This window comes from Ambystoma mexicanum, chromosome 11, assembly GCF_040938575.1.
Source record: "Ambystoma mexicanum isolate Mex_15411 chromosome 11, UKY_AmexF1_1, whole genome shotgun sequence".
Lineage (NCBI taxonomy): Eukaryota > Metazoa > Chordata > Amphibia > Caudata > Ambystomatidae > Ambystoma > Ambystoma mexicanum.
The window spans coordinates 401433952-401461324 of NC_090934.1; the positions used below are offsets into that span (position 1 = coordinate 401433952).

The 27373-nt window shown below is 44.8% G+C and overlaps 1 protein-coding gene across 4 annotated transcripts in view; it reads left to right on the forward strand.

Annotated features, from left to right (window-relative positions):
• Window positions 1-27373, forward strand: part of ARFGAP2 (ARF GTPase activating protein 2) — an 885096-nt gene that overhangs the window by 500788 nt on the left and 356935 nt on the right. For all 4 annotated transcript variants that reach the window (XM_069623180.1, XM_069623182.1, XM_069623181.1 and 1 more), the window contains one exon: window positions 6796-6936. In XM_069623180.1, coding sequence (XP_069479281.1) covers window positions 6796-6936 — 141 coding nt within the window. The remainder of the gene's footprint in view (window positions 1-6795; window positions 6937-27373) is intronic.

Below are 27373 nucleotides of genomic sequence, written 5' to 3' on the forward strand. Positions count from 1 at the left end.
TTATTAACGGCCAACAGTTTTTTGTTTGTGATCGTAGAAGTTTCTCTTAGCATATTTTGCCCATTTTTAATATGTCGCAATTCTCTGTGTCCTTGTGACCAGTATTTGTAAGCATTTTGCAATTTGCACTTTTCAGCAATGAAAGTGAAGTGTTAGAGGTACAGGGCTTTTAATTCACGGATACTTTTTTTTTAAGATGCTTCTTATGCAAATGAGTTATTTCATCAAAGGTATTTGAGTGAGATTTTCTTCTGGGAACAGTTTTTTTAGATTGAGGGGGATTTAACTCCCATATAAATTCTATAAAGCTGCCGGGGCAGCTAATTCTTTCAAACTGTTAATCCGACCCATGTTCAACCAGGTTTTGGGGTTTTGTGTTTAGCATGTGTCCTCTATTCTGGAAACGCAAAATGCGAGTTCCTTGTGTGTTAATCAGGACCCTATGATCGTATTTGTTCATGGTTTCATGCTTTTCTATACTAAAGGAAACCTTGAGTGAGTTGTCATCACTATGGGTAAGGGGAACAACTTTGAATCTCTGACATATGTAATCTGATGACACTGTGATGTAGTCTATCGTGGATGAACTTTTACCATGAATCCAAGTTACTGCAGTTGGACAGCCGGAATTGATATTACCATTCAGGATAGTAAGGTTCCAGAACAGGAATAGCTGCTCCCATAGTTCACCATTGGTGTTACTAATCACTGATTGGGATAGGCGCCTATCGTCTGATGTACGAGTGGCATTTAAATCTCCACCAATTGATATCAAGTCATCAGGCTATTTGACATTACAATCAGTGCGAATGGTTGATAACTGTTCAAGAAACATTGGCAGATCACTGACAGCTGGATTCCAATGGACATTTATCAACAACAACCCTCTTGTCACATCACCCCATTTGAAACTACGAGACCCCAGAATTCCCTGTATATCATCACTTATGCATTGCACGTTGCTAAATATTGAGTTGCAAACTGCTACCAGTAAGGGCGTCCTCTCCTTTGACAGATTGCATGAAGATGAAGTACGGTGAAACCATAGAAACAAAGTGAGGAGGTGAGCCAGGTTTCTTGCAACAAAATGACATCATTTTTTTAAAAGAATGTCAGTGTTGGTCTTGTGCTGAAATAAGGGACCACAAGAGTTACAACTCACTATGTTGAGAATGGCATCAGTCTAGAGATGGTTATAGAGGGCGGTTAAACGCTGGAATACATGGTTATAATGTCTGGCAGCAGGGAAAATAAATGGGAAGTGTCCTTGTCTGCATGGACTTTACTGATTCCTTGGGATCAAATGGCTGTCTGTACTGTTAACTGTTGACTTGAAGGGGTCGTTATTTTGGCAATAGAAACATTTTCCACTGTTGGTCCTTGCTGGTCAATGGTTAACAACTTTGGTTTTTGAGCAAAGATGGCAACCCCGAGATTTATAAAGTCTGCGGCACATGAAAGTAAAGCTTGGGCGTCTTCAGAGGATATAATTTATTGTGGTTCCATCCCCTCTGTGGCCTTAATGTATTTTTCTGGGCAACTGAGCATTAACATTGTTGTAAGGCCTAGGAGGTATACATCGACAGGGAATTGCGTTTAGGCCTTAGGGAGTGTACAACTATTTGTCCTCAGGAAAACAACTGTTATCCCTTTTTAATCCTATACCCTGCCATGTGTTCTGTGCTGGCCACCAGGTCTAGGGTCTTCCACATGCACTAGGGTTAGGATATTTCTTTAGGACAGTAATCTTAGATGTGCAGGCTTCAAGGTACTTACTTTAGGTTGTAAGATATTCTGTTTCTCTCTACCTACCTGCTGTTTTTTGTTGGGTGCTTGCCCTTGACAAAGACCCACATATAGACATTGGGGTTAGGACAGTCCTTAGATAGGCATTACCGTTTTAAACCTACATGGTATTTGTTTAATACTGTGTAATATCCTCTACAACACTTATTTGATCAGGTAGGGTTATATGTGTGTTTTAAAGTATATATTTATCAGTACATCAGTGTGGTGTATTTTCTATGTTTATCTGTGTGGGCAAATTGTATCTCTGTCAACCTACAACCCCTACCTGAGAGTTCATCCTTGTCGTTCTGTCCAGGCTACCAACGAGAGCAAGATTTGGCTTCCTTTTCATGTCCGGCGATTTAGACCACCCCGGCCCCTTTAGTGGACCACTGCCATAAGCTTAGTTGTAGCATACTCAGCAGAGGCTGGTACAAAATTGCCTTCATTTCTTACTTTACAATCTTGCCTATAAAGAATGTGTCGGTACAATGTATTACTGCAAAGTCTTACTGTATCTTTTTTAAAAAATGTTACTTTAGTTCAAACAATAACCTTTCAAACAGTTCATCGCATTCATCAAATATCATTATTATAACACATTATCACAATTAATTTACACTACAATTTCTAAAACCAATTCCACAATATGAAACCACAGTGAATCAAAACTATTTCTCTGAATTAAACGGAAGTTAAAATAGAGTTTCAATATTTACAACACTTCCCGTTAAACTTTCCAGCTAGGAGAAGAGAATCAGAAGAAAAAAGAAGAAAAGAAAAAAGAAGGCACTAATCAATGAGCCTTGATTATTATAAAAATAGACTATTGTTTCTCACCTAGTCCCTAGGATTTCTCGTGTGTGAACGAAGTTCAACTCAAATGCAGAACTTGATCTCCCCAATGCATATTTGGCAAACTTTTTAAATTAGCCGGCAGTCAACCCCACAACCTATGTTCAAGGAGGAGGTCCTGGTATATAAGCTATGCTTTCCCTCCAACTCTCTCGTTAAGGTCCAATCTCATGACCGTAGCTACATTTGTATAGACTATGTTTTCCCACCAATTCTCTCATTAAGGTCCAATTCCATGACCATAGCTTCATTTATACCTTAACGGGATTCGATAACATTTCATGCGATCAATCCCAAATCTTCAACAATTTACTGCATTTCTCCTGCCAGTGATTTAAGAACACATTATCCTGCTTAGCCTGTAAGTCGGAAAGTGGTGAGCCATTTTGGGGGGGGGGGCATAAGATTTTACCAAAAAGGTTCAAGGTGCTCCAAATATTCCTCGCTTTTAATGAAATTAGACCGAACACTGTTGAGGAAAAAACCTAGAACATTTCTCCAAAGGCCAGCCTCTAATACCTCTATTTCTGACCAATCAAAGCAATCTATCATCTCTAGAAGTTCAAGGATTTTATGTATAGCTTTTGAAATGTCCAATTTAACTACAGGCTCAAGTGTGAAGCGGCCCGATTTACCCAGGACCTTTTGAATTCTTGCTTTCAATATTTTGACTTTATAGCGCAAGTACTCTTAATGCTGCTTTATTCAGATGCTGAAATATCAGGATGTCCAAATAAATGAAGTGGTCTACCACTTCCAGATCAGTTGAATTAAGGGTCCACGTAAATTTGACAGGCTTCCGCAGGTGAGCTAATCTCATGTCCTTGTTTTGCTTATTTTGCTAATCAGATCGTTAGAGGTTGCATACTCTTGGATGCCCCAATCAGTCTCTGAAAGCCGTATAGTCAAGCAATAGCAGATCATCTGCATATGCTAACCACTTGACATGGTGTGTGCCCATTTTAGGAGATGCTAAACCACAGATCTCCAAGCAGACACCAAAAAATGAAATATAAATATTGAATCAAGAAGGATCTAAAATGCAGCCCTGGTGCAGACTCCGATTTGTTTGCAATCCTTTGAACGTGATCTCAATTGATCGAATCTAATTTTTAACGAAGTATTACAGTGCAAGTATACCAAAATATTTAAAAGGCCCTCTGGGAACCCCCTGTTAGCCAGCTTAAACCACAATGTTCCTCTCTTACTTGAATCAAAAGTGGACGTGAAGTTCACAAAACCGAGGAACACGTCTAGTGAGTCTGCCTACATGTTTCCAGTTGAAGATGTAAAAACAGACTGTTCAGAGTATGACCTATAGATTTCCTAAAACCGGATTGGAATAAATTCAAGTGCCCGGTTTTTAGGGCGCACGTCTCCAACTCATGTAGAATGAGATTTTACTATCTACATCTTACGGTATCTATATTACTAGGATCGTAATGGGCCTGCTGCTATAATTCTATAAAAGTGTTCTGACTTTTGATTGCCTCTGGCTGTGGTTTCCAAAAGTATTAATACTTTTCCTCCCTCTTATAACTATATTTACGGTGTCCTGTGCATTTCTAGCATTTGTTACTGTTTTCTAGAGCTATACAGATCACTGTGACATTGATTACTCTGTGGTTTGATTGTCTAGTGGTCCTATATTCTTCCCTCCACTTAGCCCTGTGATGTTCTTACTCACCAGGTAGTGGACAACACAGGTATTTAAGGAGTTGGTTGAGTCATAAATAACCATTACTGTATGTATACCAGCACTGTGTTGTTACTGTGCGATATGTTTAACTTCTAGTACTTATTTTATCTGATAGATATTCTGTGTGTGATTTATAATCGTGTACATTTTTCAATATACCTGTGTGGGTGTTAACTGTGGAATAACTGCACTGTCCTATCAGCCCTACTTAAGATCAGCCCAACTGCTCTGCCACACTACCACTTTTGGAAGTCTGGTCTTTCCTTTTGGTGAGGAACAATTTCACATTCAGGTTAGATGGTTACTCAACCCTCACCAGACGGTTGTGCAAAAATATCTTTAGTACTCCTAATGCCTCCTTGGTGCTGAACCATGTGCTCTTACCACCTACCCTCCTCCAGTCTAGTCTTTGATGTAAGGCCCGCCTTAGTCTCTTCTCTCTCCTTCCTATGACACTCCTGAATACTTGTCTCCTCCTCCTCCACTTTCCTATGTATATTTCTCTTTTTTAACTTGTTCCCACATCTTTATCTTTCCTCTCCTTCTTTAATTCTCCTTCCACCTGCTTACATTCTTCCTCGTCTTCCTCCGTTTTTCTCATTTATCACTTGCCTAAGTGCCTCCTTCTCCTGTCCCACCCACCTTTCTCTGAAGTACCACCACCTCTTTCTTTCTTACCACCTCCTTCTGGCCTTCCCCATCTTTCTCCCCAAGAGCCTTATCTTTCCTCAAACTTCACTTTCTTGCGCCTTCTCCACTAGCCTCCTCCTCTCCAACTCCTTTTGTTTCTAAACTGATCCTGCTCCGCTCCACCATTCCCACACCCCTCTGGTCCTACTGACCCCTTTTTATATGTGTTGGAGCACCTGTCAAATACTTTCATGATTTCTAATGTTTTCATTGGATTGGTCACATGCAGCTTGTACCCCACACCTGACTGCCTCCAGAGTGTGCCCCTGTATGAATGAGTGACTTTGTGCGAGTCTGATGCTTTGTGACTTGTCATCACTCCCCTGTTCGCTACATTCAGTAATTTGGAGCTTGCATACGTGCATAGGGTCTCATGTCTGTCCTCACTTTATTTCACTGCCCTCACCATTCTCTAAGCTGCAGAGCTATTACATCTAATCTGACTCGCTGGGGACTAGTGTATGTGTTCTTTACTTCGTTATTTACTAGCAAAATACATCTTTTGGAGTTCACTTGACAATGGGAAAGTGGTGGCTCCAGCAGTTACTTTAGGGGCATACAGTTCTCTTACAAAACCAGTGTCATTGGTTTGGCCCTAATAACAAGCTTGTGCCACGTGGCTAGGGTCTGCTGTGGTGGACCAAGGGATGATGACACCCAAACCAAATGGTCCCCCCCTTTATCCATTCTGTGTGTCTTCTTTGTTGCTTCTGGGATGGGCAACACCTGTTTGCACATACAGGGAGTCTTTTCTTTTTATTGTGAGCCAATGCCAGAGGGTGTGCGCTCGGGTGCTTCCTCGGCTTTTGGGAACCGCTGCCTGTTCTCCCAAAATATTCACCCACAAAGACTGTTGATGGTGTGTGGCATTTACGAACCTAGTTTCCTCTGTGGCTAAACCACGAGTGGGCTTAATGGATGGTGAAGGTTAAAGGATTGATGGAGAATGCAGGGTTTGACGTAATTACCCTCCTTCAAGCTATACCTGGGCTGTAGCTGCAGAACAACTTCTATTCCTGGTGTCATGAAATGGTAAGACATGCGTCACGAGAAGAGTATCTTGGGAATCCCATGTATACCTCCTCGAGGTATCTCCTCGCTTAGCGGGGAGGCATCCCTGGTCCCCAAAGTGTATCAACTGGTTAAAGGGGGTAAAAAATGTTGATGAGAGGGCTCCAGCTAGCACTTACCCAGCCCCTGGGGCACCTTCCCTCCCGCATCTCCCCTCCCCTTTTCCCTGACCTGCCCCACCCACCTTGCACTTCCTGTTTGTTGTACTTGCACAGTCCGAATGTTACAAGGTCGAGTAGGACCGTTTACTGCTGTTTATCCTCCTCTGTTCCCCTTTAGTCTTGTTGTGCCTGGAAACACCTTCTGCTGTATAGGTGCCATAGAAATGTCCAATAAATACATAAAATGCCCCTACGCTTTCTCCTTGGGTCAAAGATTTCTCTTACTCCTCTCACTACATAACATTGTAATACTACATTCTAGCACCAGTGATGCACTTTCTCTTACCCTGGTACTGCACCTGCAAAAGACAGACAGACGCACACACACACTTGCACCCAACCTTTCCCTCCACACGCAAACACACTTCTTTCCTTCCCTCTTGTACTGGGTCTCCTCTCCCTCACTCCAAAGTTTTCCTCTCTCATGCACAGCAGCATCCTTCTTAAATTATGCTCACCATCCCCAATAAGTCACTAACCAGAGACTTGCCTTGTGTACAATGTTGCTTAATATTTTTATTTCCCCACCAGGTACAAGGATAACCCTTTCACACTAGCAGATGGGTTTGGGTCTCGCTGGGACACTGAAAGCTCATCGTGGGGGGCCATGGAGAAAAGGGAGGAGAAGGAGGCCGAAGTAACAATCTCCAGTATTCAACCTGTGAGAGACCGGTAAGAATGGGAGGGCAGGAGTTTATGGCACTACTGGAATGGTGGCGATATATGTTTGCTTGCAAAATGTATCCCGAGGAGCGCAGATACCTTTGAAAGTGCATTGAAGCAGCACTGGGAAAATTAAGACTTTGGGCCTCATTCCGAGGATGGCGGTTGGGGGTTAACCGCGCCAGTAAGGGTGCCGGTGCCGTTAACTCCTTACCGCCGCATTACAAGGTCCTTTAGCGGGTCCCGCTAAGGGCGGCTGGTTTTACCAGGTCCCCTTAGTGGGAGCCGCTAAAGGACCAGGGCGGGCCCGTCGTTGGCTCCCTCCCCATTCCCATTGAGCCCTATGGAGGACCCGGTATTTCCCCATTCAGGGAACCCGGACTCGGTATGCGATATGGGGGTAGCAATGGCGCTAATAGCACCATGGCTACCTCCATACTCGTAATGACTCCATTTGTCTTTATTTGAATCATTGTATTGATACCTCTCGCTACACCTATAGCACTACATTGCCTCTTTCAATTTCATGAGGCGCATCCTTCCCAATACATCTCCTTTGTTAAAGTTGGGGAATACTACTACCATCCAACATTTGTAGAATCCAGTGTATTTCCTGCTGTGCTTTTTAAATTAATTATTGTACTACCCCCAGTGCCCCCCTTTCCATCCTACGCTCTCAATGAGATGTGTGTGGGTACCTATGTGACTTAAACAAGTATGGATACATTCCCTCTTTACATGGTGTCAGGAGGAATCTCCTAAGGAATGTCATGCCATAGGTAACAATCCGGATATAAGCAAGCATACACATCCTTCAAAGTGTCCTTGTTTGAGTAGCCAAGACCCTCTTTTCTAGATGGATGAGTTGTGCGAGAAATGCAGTATTTATTTATTATATTGTTTTTTGCAAACTCAAAAATGTAGAAAAGTGAAATCAAGAAAAAAAGGAAAACAAAACATTTTTGTACACTCTATTCATTTACCATGAGACACGTTTAAAATTAAAATTTCCTTCATAGTCCCGCTATGCATCCACACGCACAATTATTTAGAAATTTCTTACAGATAACCGAACTTAATCTGATTTCTAGTTGGTCAAGGTAGAGTATTAATGCAAAGATTATCTTGTCGTTTCCCTCCGCCATCAGACTCCACCAGTCTTCTCCACTTAAATTAGGTCTTTTTTCCCCATCAAGCTCCCTAAATATGCAGTTCACAGATCTCTTAGCTTGCTGCAATATAGCAAAAGGTTTTTCAATGTTTCATCCGTCACTTCACAGAATCTGCAACATTTATCTACTGCATTTATCTACTGCTGTCGCAGATTTATGATCTCTTTAGTTTGAAATAAGTTTAGAAGGAACTTCAAGTATATTTTCCTCTTGTTACTACATGGAAACACTTCCAGATATTTAGGAATTGAGTTCATAGATTTTGCTTCGGGAGCAGCGTATTTCATAGATCTGTACATGGCTCTTTGTTCGGACGTTTCATGCCAATCTTCTTCCCACAGCTTTTTCTTCAGAGTTAGGATTTTGTATCAAGGACTCTGTGTTGGTGTTTAATTGGCTCAGGATGAATTCACAACTTTCTGTTTGTCAAGGATTTTGTAATTTGTGTTTCTTGTGGATACGTTCAAGATCTTGAATTGTGGGAGGTCATCGGTCCCATGCACTTTTCTGAATAATCCTAGCATATTTCTCATAACTCTAGCATTAATGGAAATGAGCCCTAGCTCATACTGAATACAAGCAATCAGTGTTCCTCTTGTCAATTGTAGGATTTTGCTCCAATGTGTGTTTTCACACCATGACCAATTTGAGTATGCACATCCCAACATGGCTGCACAACTAAAAATCAAGGATGGTACCACCTTGGCTTTATAAAACTCAATAGCTGGTTTCAAGGTAAATTTACAGAATTGTTTGTTTATTGACACACCCTGCAAAGCCAACAGTTTACATTTCCTTTTGATTTTTTTGAACCATTGGCTCATTAGTTGTGAGTTAATCAACACTGCCAGGTATTGTGTCCGTCTTGTGTGTTTTATTTCGTCATGACCAATTGTCCATTTGAATTTTTTTGCTTTTCTGGTTTTTGCTCCCGTTAGATTTAGCAGAACTAAGATCTCAGTTTTGGCTGCATTTATCACCAGGCCATTTCTTTCAATATATTGTTTCAAGGCTGACAGCTTATGCTGCAAGCCGATCGGAACAAGACAATATCGTCACCATACAGCATGTAGCTCAGTGGGCTCCCATAGAGCTTCAGTGGAAAAGCTCTTATTTCTTCAATTTCTTTACCCACGTCTGCAATAAATAGATTGAACAAAGTAGCTCCAAGTGGGAAACCTTGCTTTATACCCCTAGATGTACTTATTGCAACTGAGAGGGAACCCTTTTGATCGAGCCTGATCTTTATTTCTGTACTAGAATAGAGCTCTTGGATTGCGCTCAGGAGACTTGCGGGGAATTTTCTCTGTGTGAGTTTTTTCCAGACTAACTCCCGGTCAACACTGTCGAAGACGTGCGCCAGGTCGACAAAGGCCAAATATATTTTTGTCTTTTTCTTAATGGCCTCCATTTTTAACAAGTTAATCATTAGACTATTGAGCCCACAACCCACACCTTTTACAAAACCAGTTTGGCGGATATCTGTGGTTTCTGTTTGCTTGCACCACTTTGTTAGATGGTTTAACAGTTGTGCAGTGAAACGTTGTCCAACTATGTCCAAGAGCGCAATGGGCCTATAGTTTTTTGGGTCTGATCTTCTCCAATGCAGTATAACTTGATATTTGTTCAAATAAAGCAACGTCCACACATGGTTACAGTTCTATATGTACATTGGTTCCTAGTGGTAGTTTCGACAGTGAAAGTTTCGAGTGCCAAAAGTTCTGACACAAAAGTCCTGAAAAAAAGTTTACATTTAATTTTTTTATTTTTTAAATGGGGGGGTCCTACTCCAAAACCCCCCTTTTTTTCAAACCACTTATTTTACAATATTAAAATAAACCCTTTAATATAAAAAAAATTCATTCAAAACCTTTTTTTTCGCCACTTTTGTGTCGGAACTATTGACATTCGAAACTATTGTTTCAAAACTTTGACTGGACACATGTACATTATGTATTTTAGTGGGTTAACAGAATGTTGTAAAGTAAGGAGGTATTTATTACTTTAACATGCCTCTGTTAACGTCAACTTAGCACCTTTTTCTGTGCAGAGTTACCACAGTGTGACCCTAGGAATTAAGTGCAGCCAGAGCCAAAGTTCTACCTAGTTGGCATTAGGTAAGTCTCAGGACCTGTTACTCCTCAACCGCTTTTTTGATTGGTGAACTTTTTGTGCTTCTGTATTTGTCCCAAGATTTGGCAAGGTAAAGATGCATGCTCCCAAATTATACAGGAAAATTGGGAACAGAGTGTAAACTCTACTTTTAATGAATTGGGTGTCTAAAGTTTTGCTGGCCGCACACTCGCTTGTGATCCAACGCATTCATACTTGCCTGTGCTTACCTTTGGGGCATTCATTTAGCGCAGGAGTTCCAGGCATCCTATTCATTTACTAGTCCGACCTGGCCCTCTTTGGGGGCACATTAGAGTTGCGTCATTGAGTTGATGAGTTCTTTGATTCAAGCACCTCTGGGAAAAGGGTCAGTACCCCATTCAGCAAAAAGAAAAACGTTCAAGGGGCTCTCAACAGAGTTGCAGTTTAGGCCTTTTTTGCTCACACCTCTGGAGAACCAAAAGCCAATCTACAGCGTACCCCAAATCTACCTTTTACCTGAAATTTCTATTATATATGAGCTATTATGCTTGAAGTCTTTTTAAAAAGAAAATTGTGAGACCACCAGGGTGCGCACTGATGGGAGCAGCCTAAGCGCGGAGCTCCCCAAGCACTGGGTCAAAAGGGGACCAGAGCCCCCCCTTCTGATCTCCCCCCTGGAGAATATCCCACCAGAGCCCACTGCAGGGGAACGGTGAGGGCACATCCAGATGAAGTCTGGGGCAAAGCCGCCTGTTCTGGGGCATGATATAGCTGGAGGAAAAAAGGATTGTCTGGGAGGTGAGGATTGCATCGCTTCCCGTGTGGTTTTGGCCTGGCATGGAGCAGTTGGAAGCTCAGGACTGGGACTATACACTAGGGGACTCACGCCGCATCACTGAGGAGAACGCCCCCACCGGAGGGGTGTCCAAGACTGAACGAGGGACCGGTGGTGCCCCTTCCCGCAGAGACCAGACGGAGAGAGGGGCAGAGGCCCGTGGAGGTTGGTAACTTTTCCTCTTCCTCCTTCCCCCACCCCTCTCCAGGAACGGAGATAGTGGACCCCAGGGGAGGTCTTGGAATCACCTGTGGTGGAGGAGGCCTGGGCCTGCGTTGAGCTGTTGGTGTCTCCCTGGCCCTAACGGGGATCAGCTGCCCACACCGGAGGGACAGAGGAAGAAGCCTGTGGCCTCCCTGTGAAGACACCTCAGGCTGGAGTCCGGCTGGGATACATTGGGTCGCCAGGGCAGGGGGAGGACCCCCCCCCCCCCCCCCCGAAGGGAAGCAGAGGAGACTCCTGGAGAATCCCGCCTCCCCCTCAGCCCCCACGGTTCACTGTGGGCTCCACACAAAGGAAGCTGGGGCCCCCGGAGGGACAGGAGACTGGGGTCAGAGGACTGAGTGACAAACCCACCCCCGCCCACCTCCTGTAGGATTCTGGTATGTGCACCCAAAAGAAAGAATATTAATAGGAGGAGAGGTTAACATAAGAAACAGAATTGAGGACTTCTCTGCCCCCACTACAGGCTGGGCGTCCTCAGCTACCCAGGGACTACCATCTGATGTGTATGAGGTGCTGGTAGATTGACTGCAAGGTACTTTGCAAGGCACACACCTGAGGGACAGGCTGACCCACGGTAACCAATGGTACACCTACCCTCTCGAAGGGAGGCACATCGATGCAAGGTCTAAGCTAGCCAGCTTTGAGTACATCTGAAGTGAGCGCCGGGGAGAAGCTGGGCGCGGATACACCATGTCAGTTGGAGAAGGGAAGTCCATGGCAACAAAAAATGTCGTCACAACAATGATGGAGAAGATTAGGTATATGAGAGCTGACATTGGGGGTAGGGTGGACAAAATCACACAGAGGCTGGACAAGATGGAAGAAGTGGAACATAACCAGTACTCCCTGGATGCCCTGTAGATCCAAATGGATGTGAGAATAGCAGAAATGGAAAGGAGAGAGGGTGAGATCACGCTGAAGATGGACGACATGGAAAATCAAGAAAGGCAGAACAACCTAAGACTTTTTGGTATCGCGGATAGGGAGGGTGAGATGGACCAAAGGAGAATCCTCCATGTAGTTACGAAGCTCATCTTTGAGAAAGACTCCATTGACAAAGCTAAAATACAGAGGATACAGTGGGCTGCCGGCTCGGCAGGGACCCTAAGGCCCCTGCCGAGCCAGCAGGGGCCTAGGCCCATTCCACAATTACCTGAACAAGCATAAGATTCTGGAGAAAGTGAGGAAGAGCGGTCCATTGATGTACGGCAACTCCAGCATGGAGGAAAGTGGTGTGTGAGGTGGGGACCGGAGTGCCTGGGTACTGTTGGTGGCTCGGTATCGACCTAGTGATGGTAACTGGGGAGAACCTTGCACCGCTCGGGGTTGGGAGTTGGGGGAAGGTAGGTGTTCGGTGGGGGAACCTGGTACAAAATGCTTTCAATTGGCTTTCTTACTGTGACAGTTAGAATCAGTATGCAAAGGTTTCCCAGGCAGCGGAAAGGAAGAGTTCAAAGTGGGGTAACATGATGACAACCACAGGGAAAGTGGTCCAAGGTAGCCGACTGCATATTCGCACGCTTAACGTCAAGGGGCTGAATTCCCCAACAAAGATCTCTGATTGCAAGGGAATTTCGGGGGGGCTGAGTTGGATGTTCTGTTTGTTTAGGAGCTGACATTTTGTAAGGGTGAGGAACAGAGAATTCCCGGTTGCTTGGCTGGTCTGGAATACTGGGGCTCTGGTCCCGTGTGGAAAGTAGCAGTGGGTATCCTATTCACCAAAACGCTTAAGTTTAAGGTAACCAAGGTCTGGTTGGATGTGGAGGAGAGGGCCCTGATAGTCTCCGGCACTGTTAGAAAAGTGCTTTGCACCTGCACCCAACCAGGTTCAACTGAGATGCCTGAAAAATATTCTTCCGAAAATACTGGTGGAGACTGCAGGTCACCTCATCTTGGGAGGGGACTTTAATATATGGGCTGATGTGAACTTGGACAGACCGGGGTTGCAATACAGGGATCAGGACTGGGTGAGATATGACTGTGGGGAGGTCCAGGAGATATATGGGCTGTGGGATATACCCCCTGACACCCCCCCAACTGACAGAACCTTTATTAGGTTTGATTATGTATATGTTACACGGGAGGAACTCTGAGATCCTCTTCCAACCCCCCCCCCCACCTCCCCCGATCACCTGGTCAGATCATGATATGTGATGAAGGTTGGGGTTTTTGTTTGTAAAGACACAGGTTTTGCAGAAAAAGTCACTGGCCACAGCCCTTGTATAAGTCAATAATGAGAAAGCACATAGGCAGCAGGTGTCTGAGAGGTGTGGGAGCACTGCCAAATGCCACCCACCGATGTGAGTGCAAATTAACCACGGGCAATTCTCAGTCACGCTGCGCCAAGGTGTGCAATATAAGCATGTGTTGCAAATAATTGAAGAAGAGAGAGGATTCTGAGGTCCAACGGATTAAATCACGAAGTAGCCTGACACGTGTTTCGAGTCTTAACCGGCTCTTCATCTGAGGCTAAGCATAATACATTACAAAATAAGCAAATTATGCGTCATATTAAGTAAATGATTGGTTGAAAAAGGCATCAGTTTCAAAATTATAAAACAAAGCAAGGCATAATACACAGGGGCAAGGGTGTAGGTAATTAAATTAATCCTATGTAATGATAAAAGAAACCGAAACAAAAAATTATGGACATTGAAAATAAACACACACAATACCACATTCAGATGATGTTGAATAGAATGGAGAATCCCTGGAGCTGGAATGTAAGAAGATGCAGATGAAACAGAATAAACAGAACAAAGGTGCAATGATTAGCATGCATCTACGGAAATGACTGTAACAGCACATACAGAGAAGCCGAAATGTCCAATTAGAAACCGAAAAAACCCCCCAAAAAAATGGGCTTTATGTACAAATGCGCCCCTATTTTGTTGTTTCATTTCCATTCCCCATTCTATTCAACATCTGAATGTTGTATTGTGTGTGTTTATTTTCAATTTCCATCATTTTTTGTTTTTCTTTTATCATTACATATGATTCATTGGTGGGATTGAGGAATAATTGGCGGACACCCACGTACCCAGTCTGACAGATGTGGAGTCCACCATATTGGACGCCCCTATAACAGCCGACAAAATCAAGACAGCAGTGAGGAGGCTGCCGAAGGGGAAAGCTCTAGGGGAAGATTGGTACATGGCAGGGTTTTACAAATCTTTCCTCAATGTACTGTTACCATTTATGACGGAGCTCTCCAATGACATACTGAATATGGGTAAGGCCCTGGAGTCCTTCTCAAAGGCACTCATCATGGTGATACCCAAAGAGGGGAGCGATCCTACGAAATGTGGCGGATTCCGTCCTATCTCTCAACATAAATGCCAAAATATGCATCCGGGTGCTGGCGGCTATACTGGAAATTCACATGCCTAATCCACCCAGATCAAGTGGGTTTTATCAGGGGTCGCCAGGGGTCAGACACCATGAGGTAGACCATACACCTAATGCATGAGGTCCGGGGGGGTAAATGGGGACCCCACACTTCTCAGTCGACGCTGAGAAGGCTTTTGATAGGGTAGAGTGGTACTTCCTCAAAGCAGTGCTCGTCAAATATGGGATAGCAGAGGTATTTCTCCCCCAAGGCATGCGTAGCAGTGAATGGGGGAATACCCCCGTTGGTTTGATTTGGGTAGGGGGAGACCAGGCAGGGCTGCCCATGCTCATACTCACTGTTGGCACTCACTAGAACCCCTTGCACAGAGGATTAGAGGAGACGATAAAGTAAAAGGATTCCGAGTAGGAGGGGTGTAATACAAAGTCGCATTATATGCAGATGATATGCTGTTGCACGAAGTAAACCCCTTGATGTCTATACCAGCGGTGGTTCACCAGATCGAGCAGTACGGCTTCCTGGAGGTCTTCAAGATCAACGCGTCTAAATCTGTTCTCTTCCCCTTAGACAGGGACAGAGACTGGGAAACAAGGAGGTTCACACCGCTGGGGATGCAGGTTAGTCTGGGGACATTGAGATACCTATGAATCAATCTCACAAGGGAAATGGGAGAACTGTGTGGGGAAAATCCCCCCTCCCCCCACACCCCTATACAGACCCGTCCCTGATGGCCAGGCTTAAGGAGGATTTGATGAAGTGGGTAAACTTAGAGTCTTGGTTGGGTCGACTCAATGCACTAAAGATGACCCTCCTCCCTAGACTTCTGTACCTGTTTCAGATGCTTCCCATCTGTGTCTCGGAATCTTTCTTTCAGGAGGTGAAAAGCCCCCTATTGAAATTTCTTTGGCTGGGGAAGAAGGCCAGGATAGCGTGGGACGTTTGGATACTTCCCAAAGAAAAGGGAGGCGTGGGCTTTCCAGATGTGAAATGCTACTACAAGGCTGCCCGACTTAAAGTTTTAATACCCCACCTTAGCACTCAGAGGACCTTCAATGGGTGGCACTAGACAACCTGCAACCAGCCACAGTGGGGGAATGGCTCTGGGTACCAAGAGATAGGCTCCACCTTCAGATTCGGGAGCATCCTCTGGTGGCGACTATCTGGCTCATTTGGATAAAGGGAGTGGAAATGAAGGGAGTCACGACATGGCCTTCCCCCTTGGGTCACCCCTGGGGCCCAGGGGTCAGGGATTTAATGCCAAACCCAGAAAGATTCCAGAAATGGTTTGAAGCAGGACTGGAGAGGGTTTGTCAATTGTGGAAGGGGGATAGGTTTATAGACCTAACCGAGCTGGAAAAAGCCTTAGGCATACTCTGTCTTCCTGTACCTACAACTGGTGGGGCACTGACCGATAGGGGTTGGAGTGATCAGAAACGGTGCGACCTCACTCCCTTTGAAAAAATTCTAGACACCAGGACAGAAAGGAATGGCCTGATTTTGGCGATGTATGGAGCCCTTGTGGACTCCAGGGGTGGGGCCACAGAAAAATTGAAAAGAAGGTGGGAATGGGACTTAGAAGAGGAAATAGAACCCGCCCTGTGGAGGAGACTCAGCAAGGGGGCCTCGCAGACTTCAATCTCATGTCAATACAAACTACATGCAATTAAGCTTCTACATAGCTGGCAATATGACCCGGCTAGACTGTCTAAAATGTATCAGGAGGTCAGCCCGAGTTGTTGGCAGGAATGTGGGGGGAGGGACAACTACTGACTTATGTGGTGGGGTGCCCTAAGGTGCAGTTCTTCTGGGACAAAGTCTTGGGGTGTACTAAAGAAGTGGATGGGATTCACTGGGTCAAATCTCCCTTGATGGTTCTTTTTGGGTTGGAGAGACAATAGGAGGACCTCCTTAGACTACCTAGGATGGCCGCGGAACTACTACTGGCAGCACGAGCGTCATTGGCCACGAAATGGAAAAGAGCGCACACCCCAGACAAAAAAGAATGGGTTCATGTTGCCAAAAACCTATACGTGATGGAACAAATCACTGCAGGGCTGCATGATAGGGCAGATTCTCTGGAATCGGAATGGGGTGGATTTGTGGAAATATATCTGAGGCCAGGCACACAGGACGTAGAGGACGACACAGTAGAATGAGAGTGGATGAGTCCCCGGGGGATGTAAGCTTCAGTTGGGTCTGAAATGGCAGGAGAATTGGTTACCTAGGGTGCCGATGAGGTGACTTTGCACCATGAGTTTACATTTTAGAGTGTTTTAGGAGCCTAAGAATTAAAGATGATGTTTTAGGGGTGGGTGGGAAAAGTACGGGGGGTGGCAGTTGGTCAATGTTGACTTGCAAGGGAAGGTATAAGTAAAATGGAAAGTTATTTCATAAACTTTGTCAATGTGAAGTGGACACCTGCCTTGCGAAGTTGTTCAATGTGCTGTGAACAAAATCTTTAATAAAGACTAATTTAAAATAAATGTTTTTATTGTGTTGGTTTGTTCAAACCTCATACACAGACAAAGCAGTACACATATATAAAAGTATAATCCGGATAGACATTGCAAACAAAGTAAATGGAGCATAAAAAGTGTTAAACTTCTAAAAGTTATCATCTTTTAGATATTCCTGAATGTCCCTTTGTACATGTTCCCAAACGCACAGAAATAATATAGGCTAGGTATACTTGTATGACACCATTTGTTCTGGTCAGTCCAAAGGAGCTCAGGGTAGAGGTTTGTGTTAAACTATCCAGGCTGCTGTAGAGTGCAACCAGGAGCTATGGAGCCCCTAGTATTTTCGATCCATGGCATCCTCTCATGTGAGCTTTGTCGCTCAGGTCAGATGATTTGTTCCTGTAGTGTGGCAAGTTTCATACCCAATCTTTTTGGCTCTGCTAGTTCTGGCCCAAATCCCTTCTTGGCTACTTTATCAGTCAATGTGAGTTTTTTTTAGACAAATTGGTGTGCAAGAGTCCTAAAAATGTTAATGGTCACAAATTTATGTTAAAAAATCATAGTGTGCTGTGCCAAGATAAGGGTTTATAAAGATGATATTTGGATGCTGCATGTACTTTTTAAAGTGTTTATGCCCTTAACTACATTATATTTGAAATGAGTATGCATACAACCTGTGCCCAAATGCGCAAATCAATGTGATCTTGCTTATTAGTATGCACTTATATGTATTTCTCAAACTCTAAAAAATGCTGCTTTGCTGATTATTGTGCACAATATAAATGTATTAATTTCAATTATTTTTCCTATTTTTTTAAATATATTGTTCCACGCAGCATCTTCCAGTTCATATCGCCGATGTAATCTCTCCAGTTCAATATATTGGATAGGTTCTTTTGTGCATCCTATTTTTCGTCGTGTTACCGAATGTATATGAAATTCATTATTGTATATATCTGAACTTCTGATTTGCTAATTGATAGCCTTGAAAGGGACCTTAGTGGTCCAAACACGTGTTGGTAAGGAAACTACAAGGCTAATATTACTGCACAAATAAGCTAATGCACTAATTTAAGTTGAAAAATTACTGTGTTGCGCACAAACTATGATAATAATCTGAAGATTGGCAATACAATGTGCTGAAAAGTAAAATGTAACTTTTACTCCCATAATTCCCATAATGAGCAAAGCAGTGTATTTTATAGTTTGAGAAATACTATTTTATTGTTTAAAGCACGGACCTAGCTCGAGAGCAGCAGAGTGCTGTACAGAGTGTGAGTAGCCAGCATTTAGGCTGGCATCTTTTAACAGTGACGCAGAACTGTGAGGTCTGTGCGTCGGTATGTGCTGTAAGGAACTTGTGGTGGCAACTGTAAAGACAGACACAAGTGATCACAGTTCAAGGCTAATTATTAAATTGTAAATGCAGGGTGGAAAAATGCCTAACCTAAATCTAAGATGGGAGCAAGCTTCGACCATCAAAGGAAAGTAAGGCAATCCTTGGGGCATTGTGTCAAAATAAAAGGGCCTATACTAAGAAAAACCTATTATCAATCGTTACTCATACAAAAAGGTGTTGGATAATGTTAGTGTTCACAAATAATAAGTCATGTCAGGATATGATTGCGAGGGGTCTCCCTTACCCAAGTTTTGAGCACGGGACAAGGTGGATCTCGTGAGCACAGTACACACTCGAGCCTTCCCAGCACGAGTCGACCGTTTTGTATTAGCTATCAGGTTCATAGGTGGTTAAGTCTTTCAATAAAAGTCTCTTGCATTCGAGAGCCGTTTGCCTTTAACAAACACACACAAAGTTCTGTTCCATATACACTTTGGGTGACTGCTTCACCCCTGAGTCTCCCTCTTCCGGGTGCAGACCCCTCACCAGTCGTAATCCACAAAACAACAAAACAGTTCCTTTTCTCAATGATCTTTGGGTGATAACAGTTCACCCCCTGGTCTCCCTTGCCCGGGCTTGTACCCCACTGACGAGGGGGACAATTCACTTCCCCTGGTCTTCGAATACTTCTTGCCTTTACGAATCTTAATGTCTTTTTAAACAGTTCTTCAGTTGTCGGCTTCCCTCTGCCGGCTTCACTCTCGCCAACTTGTACAGACAGTTCACTGTATTTCGGTACTTTAGACTTCCTCCCTGTTAGGCAGAGTTTGTATGCAGTACCCTTTGGGACCACTACAGACAACTAAGACTACAGGTGTAAGCAAATCCAACCTTTGGTATAAGTCTGTACCACACAGTTTTTGGTAGCAAGCTGAGCAGCCAGGCTTATCTCAAGAGGGAATGTGAGCTTGTAAGGGTGTTACACAAAAGTCTACAATGACAAGTATTCAGATAGACACTTATGCTCAAGGTTTCTTGGTAAAAACACTTATTAATTTATTACACAATCATTTATAAAGCATTCACTAAATGAGGCAACCAATATCACAAAAAAAATATACTGGAATGCTGATTACTAAGCAGTTGAGCTCCCTTGAAGTAGGAGCAAAAAGGCATAAAGGTTAATAAAAACGAATATTACAGTTACTCTAAAACAGTCCAAATAGTTTGAGTTCAGCAGAGGAGTTGATTCAATGCAATAGGTAGGCCAGAGCCAATGGGCTAGTGTCTTGTAAAAGTAAAAACGGTTCTGGTATTTAAAGCAGAAAAGGCTTGCCACGGTTATTAGAAGTAGTTCACGGAAGAAAGGTTCATATGCCGGTTCACAAGCTGACTAGGCCTGCAAGTTGCCAAAGTTCCACAAACTTTGGCAGTGACAGGTAAGTTCTCTCGGTCGGGTTTTCACAGTACCTTATATTGAAGAAAAAGATGCAGATGAAGACTTCTGTTCCTGGCAGTTACTGCAAATCTCGCTGTTCCTGAGCCTCAGTCGTGGGGACAAGAGGGAAGACGTCGGGGGACTCCTGCACTGCACGTGACGGATCACAAAGATGGCAAATTGGCAAATTTTCGATTCCGTTTGTTGTTCTTCAAGCACACAAGCTGTTGTCCTCCCCCCTGTTTAATCCTAATCAGCTCCGAGAATGGTATCCAGGTGGCTTACGAGTGTCATGGCCACAGGCCCCAGAGCACAAAAACCACACCATCTAGTGATGGGGGCAATGGGCCACTTGACTCACTTATTTCCCTTTGGGACCCATAAACAGAGGGGCCCTGGCTGGACTCAGTCCTGGCGCCAGGCTCATATAGAGATGTGAGCAGGAACATTTTATTTCAGTGCAGGAGTGCGTTTACTTTATTTCAGTACAGGAGTGCTTTTATTTTACAAGAACCTTCCAGGAGCTGATACATCCTCATGTGCTGACTCATCGGGTGTGGCAGGCAGGCTGAACCTTGTGGGCGTGGCTTCATAAGCTCAGCTATATAAGTTGCTCCATCCTTAAGGCTGGTGCTTCGCGTTACTGTGCACTCGCATGCAACGTGACACTCACTGCTGCTTGGACCAGTTTACTTACCTTTACCAGGCATTCTCCTGCATACTCACCTCCAGGAAACCGGTGCTTCATGGCTTCATCTGCAGACTCATCTCCTGACATCCAGTGATCTTGATTCCTAAGCCGCAGCACCACGCTCTGCATCCACAAACTCGGACCCTGTGAAGAAGAAGAAAGACTATGTTAGAACATATGCCCTAGGGCCGTGCCACATTTGAACCCCACGCGCCCCCTAGTTAATAACTTACCAGCAACTGTACCGCTGCAGCTTCGTTCCTCGTTCCCTCCGGCTGCCGCCTCGAGCTCCCCAGCTTCTGCCGGTCCGCAAACATCACCTGCAAGGGAAGAAATCAAAAGAGAAAACATCAAAAGTGGAACTGACAGCAATACAAGACAACAAACTTTACAATACAACAAAAAAAGACGAGGAAAGACAAAGGCAAACAGGAACACTTACCTGAAGTATAGTGGCGTAGTCGCAGCAGGACTGTACTACCACGTGCAAGGGTACCGACAAAAAATGGTCCCAATGACCAAAAGTTCTAAAATTGCTACCACCAAAGGTTCGGGCACCAAAATTTTGAACCTTTGGTGGTAGCATTGTAAAAAAAAAGAATGGGGGCTGCGGGGGTGTCGCCCGCATCGCCCCACTCACTATACTACATGCTATAGTGAGCGGGGGACACCCCCGCAGCCTTCCGTTTAAAAAAAAAAAAAAAAAAGTGGGCTGCGGGGGTGTCCCCCGCATCGCCCTGCTCACTATACTTTATGGTATAGTGAGCGGGGGCTGCGGGGGGACATCCCCGCAGCCTTCCGTTTAAAAAAAAAAAAAAGGGGGGGCTGTGTGGTTGTCCCCCGCATCGCCCTGCTCACAATACTTTATGGTATAGTGAGCAGGGGGCTGTGGGGGACACCCCCGCAGCCTTCAGTTAAAAAAACTAAAAAGAAAAGAAATGGACCCTGTGGCTCCGGTTGCCGATCACGGAAGTGAAAGGGAACTGGCGCTGCAGGAACCCAGCGTGAAGATTAAGGTAAGTGGGGTTTGTTTATGTTGTGGGTGTGAGTATGTATGTGTGTTCGCATGAGAAAGGTGCAAACTTTTGGTAGTTCGCACCTTTCTCATACGAACGTTTCAACCGCGGCCAAATCACTTAGAACCGTGCAAGGGACCAGTGAAGGAACTCGGTCCAGATCATACAAGCGCCCCTGCCAGAAGCAGCAGGACAGAGTGCTCACCAAAACTAATCAACAGGTGAGCTTTCCAGGGACAGCGCATCCCACGGGTACCACGGTTTGGGAGAAGGGGTCTGGAAGGTGATCGGGCGCACAAGCTGTCATACTCATGCCACCTATTCTCCACACAGCAGTCCCGAGCAGCATCACCTTTTGCCACCAGTCACCACATAAGCACGGAGGGCGAAGTCGGACCCGAGCGATCTCACCCCTGCAAGGGCTGCAACCGTGCCCCAAAGCCTCCACAGAGACCAGGTGAGCGTAACGACGAGTTGATTGGTCCTACCAACTCAAAGGAAGAAGTCGTCCTTGAAGGGCTTCTCAGTTGAGATGAACTTGGAAATTCGGACCTGCAGCAGGACTCCACCAGACAAACCAACGGTCCAGTAGTTGCTGCAGCCGTCCTCTTCCAGCTCGTCTTCGGCTCTTTCGTTCCAGTGGTCGACTCTGCCTTCCAAGCCAAGAGACTCGCCTTTTAAACAGTTTTCTCCCTTTTCATTCCAGCCTAGCTGCCACTCACCCAGCAGGGTGGCTGTCCTTGCCGACAGTCGGCCAGCCAATCACGCCAGAGTGCATTTGGGTCTCCTAGGAGACTAAGCACAGGGAGTTTCGGGCACCTCCCTCACTTCCTGCACACCCCACTTGTGCGCCAAAGGCAGTCTTCAGTCCTGAAGCCCGCCAGAAACATAGAAACAAAGGGACCAAACCTAGAAGGACCTTTACAAAAATAAATGGCAAAAAAGAAGACCAGGCCCTGTTTAAACAAAGGGGGATTAGGCGCCCTCTTGAAAAACATGGCTTCTGCGATTTTCAGCTACTGGTGTTCGCGGTCAGAAAAAATCATGGTAGTTCGTTGTAAAACCATTGCCTCCAGCCATTTCGCTAGGAAAGGGTATCATTTGACTGCTACATGCGTTTCTAGACATAGGGGATACTAGGTAAGGATACAGCGCTCTATTGTAAGATAGTGTGTGCTGGGTCTAGGAATTTAAAAAGACTAGTGAAGTCAATTTAACTTTACATTCTTTGGGAAAGAGTCATTTATCCCAGAGAAGGTATTCACACCTTGGGATAGCCTAAAAAGGCTTTCCTGTGTTACTGCACTGAGGGTGCTGTGTAACACAGATGAAAAGATGATGCCTATTGAGTTGTCTAAAACTCCATAATCAAAGAACACAAGAGTAAAACCTACATCAAAATACATGAGAGAGTGGGGAAAAAAGGCTATCTCTCTCTCTAGGTACAAAAATCAAGTCCTCAAAATCCAGCAAAGCTGCTGGGGGTCTCTAAGGCGAGGGAAATGAGTACATTTATGAGAACTCTCTCTAACAGTCCCCTCTTGTTGGTATCCCTCTGCCGGGTTCACTCTTGCCAACTTTTACAACACACAGTTAATGTACTGATTTCACCATGCGGGATTCATTTCGCTTAGCTTCACAATCTGGCGGTCAAAGACTTTCCGCTGTACAGAGGATTTTACAAGACCCCTGTATGACCACGTCATGCGGTCTGCCTTGCTCGTCCTGTGCTCTCATGCTCCTCCTTGTATCCCTGTGGGGAAGGTAAAGGGCTGTCTGGTGTGTGTGATTCTTGTCAATTGCCTGACTTGGCCTGACCCTTTTATTGGGACGTGTCAGGTAAACCGCTCTGGTATTAGTCCGTTGTCTTTGGTGTTGTGCGAAGTGTTCGTGTCGAGAAAGGGGGGGGGGGTGTAGTGTTTTGGAATATCCTATGCGGTAGGATGGCTAAAAGGTGTTGAATGAAGGGAGATACCGCGTCTCACCAGTCAGTGTCCCACTCCTACTCCCCAAGGACCCTCCATCCAAGTGATCCTCTCTCACTGGTCTACCCCCAGGAACTGGATCCAACAGGGATGGCTGTGTCCTGGTCACCTGGATGACAGATCCCTGGCGACTAACTAGGGAGACACCGACAGGTTTCTCACAGTGCATCCATTGGAATTAGTCCTTGGTTAAATGTTGTTGAAAGAGCCATGTTTTGAGAGAATTGGATAATTGTGGCAGCATTCAGAGCCGATGCCGGGATCGAGTTCCTGAGGTTGGTTGCATGACTGTATCATACAAGTGCATGTTACTAATAATAAGCAATAACTTCACATCATTGATTTGCGTTTTGGGAACAGGGTGTATACATACTAATTTCCTAAAAATGTTAGACATTTTCCATAGTGTGTATCATCGTTGGGGTACAGAATTCATGGGGATGATAGTGAGCATCAAAGCTTTCTTGCAACCTGTTTCAGATTTTCCTCAGGTTTCTGTATGTAGACAATTCTAAATTTCCCCCTGTTCTTTGAGCTCAGGCAGTGGTCCATCCAGATCGTGCTTGAGTTAAATGTTTCTATGCCACGGGTGAGTACAATATCTAGAGTTTGTCTGGCTATGTGTTTATACGTAGATTTGTGGCCAAACTTGGTGACCAGAGTAAGTGGACTTCTTCAAATGTTAGTTTGGTGAGGCCACCCAGAGGTTGAAGGTCCCCTTGTATTATTTATTTGTGACCAGGCTTGTGTGGCTAGGACGACACCAGTGATTTTCATTAGGAAAGTGGAGCTATATCCTAGTAGATCACTGAGAAAAGGAAGTGCGAGTTTTGGCTGATTGATTATCCCATGGCCAATTTTGAGAAGTAGCGTTAATGGTAGTAGGCCATTTTGATGTGATTTACAACAGACAGGTTAAGATGGATTTTCAGAATCGCCCCTGTGGACAGACTGAGAGGCCACCCTATTCTGATAAACAGGGAAATATAATATCTAGCCAAACTCTTACCAAGGTATGTGACTGAACAGTAAGCCTTAAGGAGAATAGTCAACCGTTCAGTTAAGCACCAGAGAGCACTCTTAATAATACAGGCTAGGTGCAATGTATTAAAATACAGTTATGTTTACTTAGTAGGCCTTAACTGTGATTTCTGATTGATAAAACACTAAACATGCACTGCTGAAATATACACATTCACTTGGGGGTGCTTCGACTATAGAGTACCAATACTTTACTTTTAAACACAGTAGGAACAGAATAAGAACACTATAGTACAGCAAAGTATGTGAATAAAAAGATATTAAACCAATCTGAGAACTAATAATTAAAAACAAGAGTTGAAACGCTATACAGAGCCTTATGAAAATAAGTGCCTACACTTTAAAAGTCCTTCCCTTGCTAGTAGAGATCGGTCCTAGTGCCCTTAAAGTCATAAATCCTAATTAAACTCTTTGTAGGGAGTTGGGATTCTTTTAGGTAGGCTGAACATGGGTTGGCGATGTCAACAAGCAGTTTTTAAGTGTATTAAAAGTTAAGAAAGTGGATGTAAAGGTCAAAGGGAAGCCGGGAGGGGGATCCTTGACCAAAACTCCACTGATCATTGTTGGGCAGGGGGAGAGGTAGGGTTAGGACTTCAAGCCCGTTTAACCGTATGGCGGTTGGGGAGTAGAAACAGTTATGGTAGCTCACCTTCTGTACTGTGATTTTTCTCGGAGATCACTTCTGGGGCTCCTGATTTGGCTGGGCCCTCTTACTTCGTGCTTTGGTTACGTTGGTTGAGGCTCCAGGTGCTGGTGCAGAGGTTACTTTTGGCTTTAGGTCCGGTTAGTAAGTGATTCCATGCTCTGGCAAGACCATTTCTAGCACTGGACAGCTGGATGACCCGTGGCATGATGAAATAAGGACTGCCACATTGTTGCTGACTTCAAATGACCTCCAGGACACAATGTAGCCAGAGAACAGTGATGGCCATGGCGACAAAGGCAGAAGTAGACCTGGTGTTAACAAGCTGGTCCTTCAATGACCCTCTTCTTCCTTGAGAGCTGCAACTGCAGGAGGAGGCCACTTTATTTTACAAGTCGAGGGTTTTTGGAGTCCTAAGTCTGAACTTGGGACTGCGACGATGCAATGAAGTACCTACAGGGTGGTTCTGGGACACTTGCAAAAAGGCTTCTAAGGCCAGGATCCTCAAGCAGGAGTCGAACTGGTTGTTCCTACTGGTTCTGTGGTCAAAGCACTGATCAAGGCCTTCAGGAGATCAACAAAGGCGCATGGCTTCACCAGGACGGTTGGAGAAGACTATGCTGGTTGCCTTCGTCAAGTTCCGGATCTACAGCAGTACACTCCTCTTCCATGGGGTCTTGGCTCCAATGACGTTGTGAAGAATGGTTGCAGGACTCCTCCTTTTATCTTAAAATCAAGCTGGAGTCACCCCCGAGCCCACCAATGCTAAAGAAACACACCATTCAAACTGGAAGGGCTGTGCATTCCTGGGCAGCCACCGGCCACCACATCTGCCCAGCAACCAGGCACACTTGGCCAGGAAGTGGACTGGGACTAGCCAGTCCCAGCCCCCACATCCGGCCACAAATGCACAACGCATCTTTGCCTGGGAAAGAGCTTGCCATACATGGCAAATTCAATCAAGCGAGGGCAGGAAGGACGACGAAAGACAAGATGGCCAAAGGATAGGACGGAATCTCATGGTATGACCATTTTAGAATACATGGTACTCCAGACAGTGTAATGCAGTAAAATTCAGAAGTGCATGTGCAAATGCAAAAATAATACGGTAGAAAAATATCCACGCCACCAGGCCATGCTGGGCACATCATGAAAGTAACCATAAATTACTTAAGAAAAAGAGAAAGGTTTACAAAGTATCCCCTCCTCACTTCACAGTAAGGTGATGTGTATAGTGTAAAACAAACACAGAATTCTGTAATGGAGGAGAGTCCCTGTGAAATGTTGGCCATAGGGACTGCGAAACAGTGGGGCTTAGCAAGGTAAGTAAAGCAAAAGGCTCTACTTACTTCCAAAAGTCAACTCGGGTGCAAAAAGCTGGACGGGTTCCATAGATGTCTATGGTGGGAAAACAGCCAAAAGAAAGCATCCTAACAGCACACTTTGAATAAACACACAAACACAAAAACACACAATAAAGGAATGCCCACCAAAATGTGACCAGATAAGGATATATGTATTTTTCTGAGGCTTGTGGAATCTGCTTAGATCACATGCTGTGCATAGGCCGACATCTAGTGGAAGCTGCGGAGTATTAGTTTGTTTTTCGAAACTCGAAAATGGGCGTCGACACAGGGCGTGCCAGTAATACTATCCCTAGTGTGACGTCCACTGTACCCATGATCCCACACGCGTCTAGGACCCTCAGATTGTTTTTTTCCGCCATACTGGTTGGAAGCATTCCGCGGAGTTCCCTGGCCTTAGACATACTTTTGCTAAAATATTGTTATTTCCCCATTTCTCCACCCCAACGTCGAGTCACCGAACATCCACACTCGACGCCGGCCCGGAGAAAGAAACGACCGTCAACAGCTGCACGACGGATTTGGGCCTTGGAAGGCCTCTGGCCACGCCCCTGCAAGTAGGGAGAGTGGGGAGTGGACATACTCTACACTCTTTTGGTATCTAGGTACATTCTTTTATATTCCTACACTTATTAGCCCGCTGCCACAAGGTGCGTATGGAGGGTACCCCTTTCCAATTTTGCCCCAAGTGCAACCGCAAGTACCCTTGGGTTGACAGGCACGCCATGTGCAATCTCTGCTTACCGAGGGACAACCCCGAGGCTAACTGCAGAGCGTGTAGTAGGTCCAAACCGA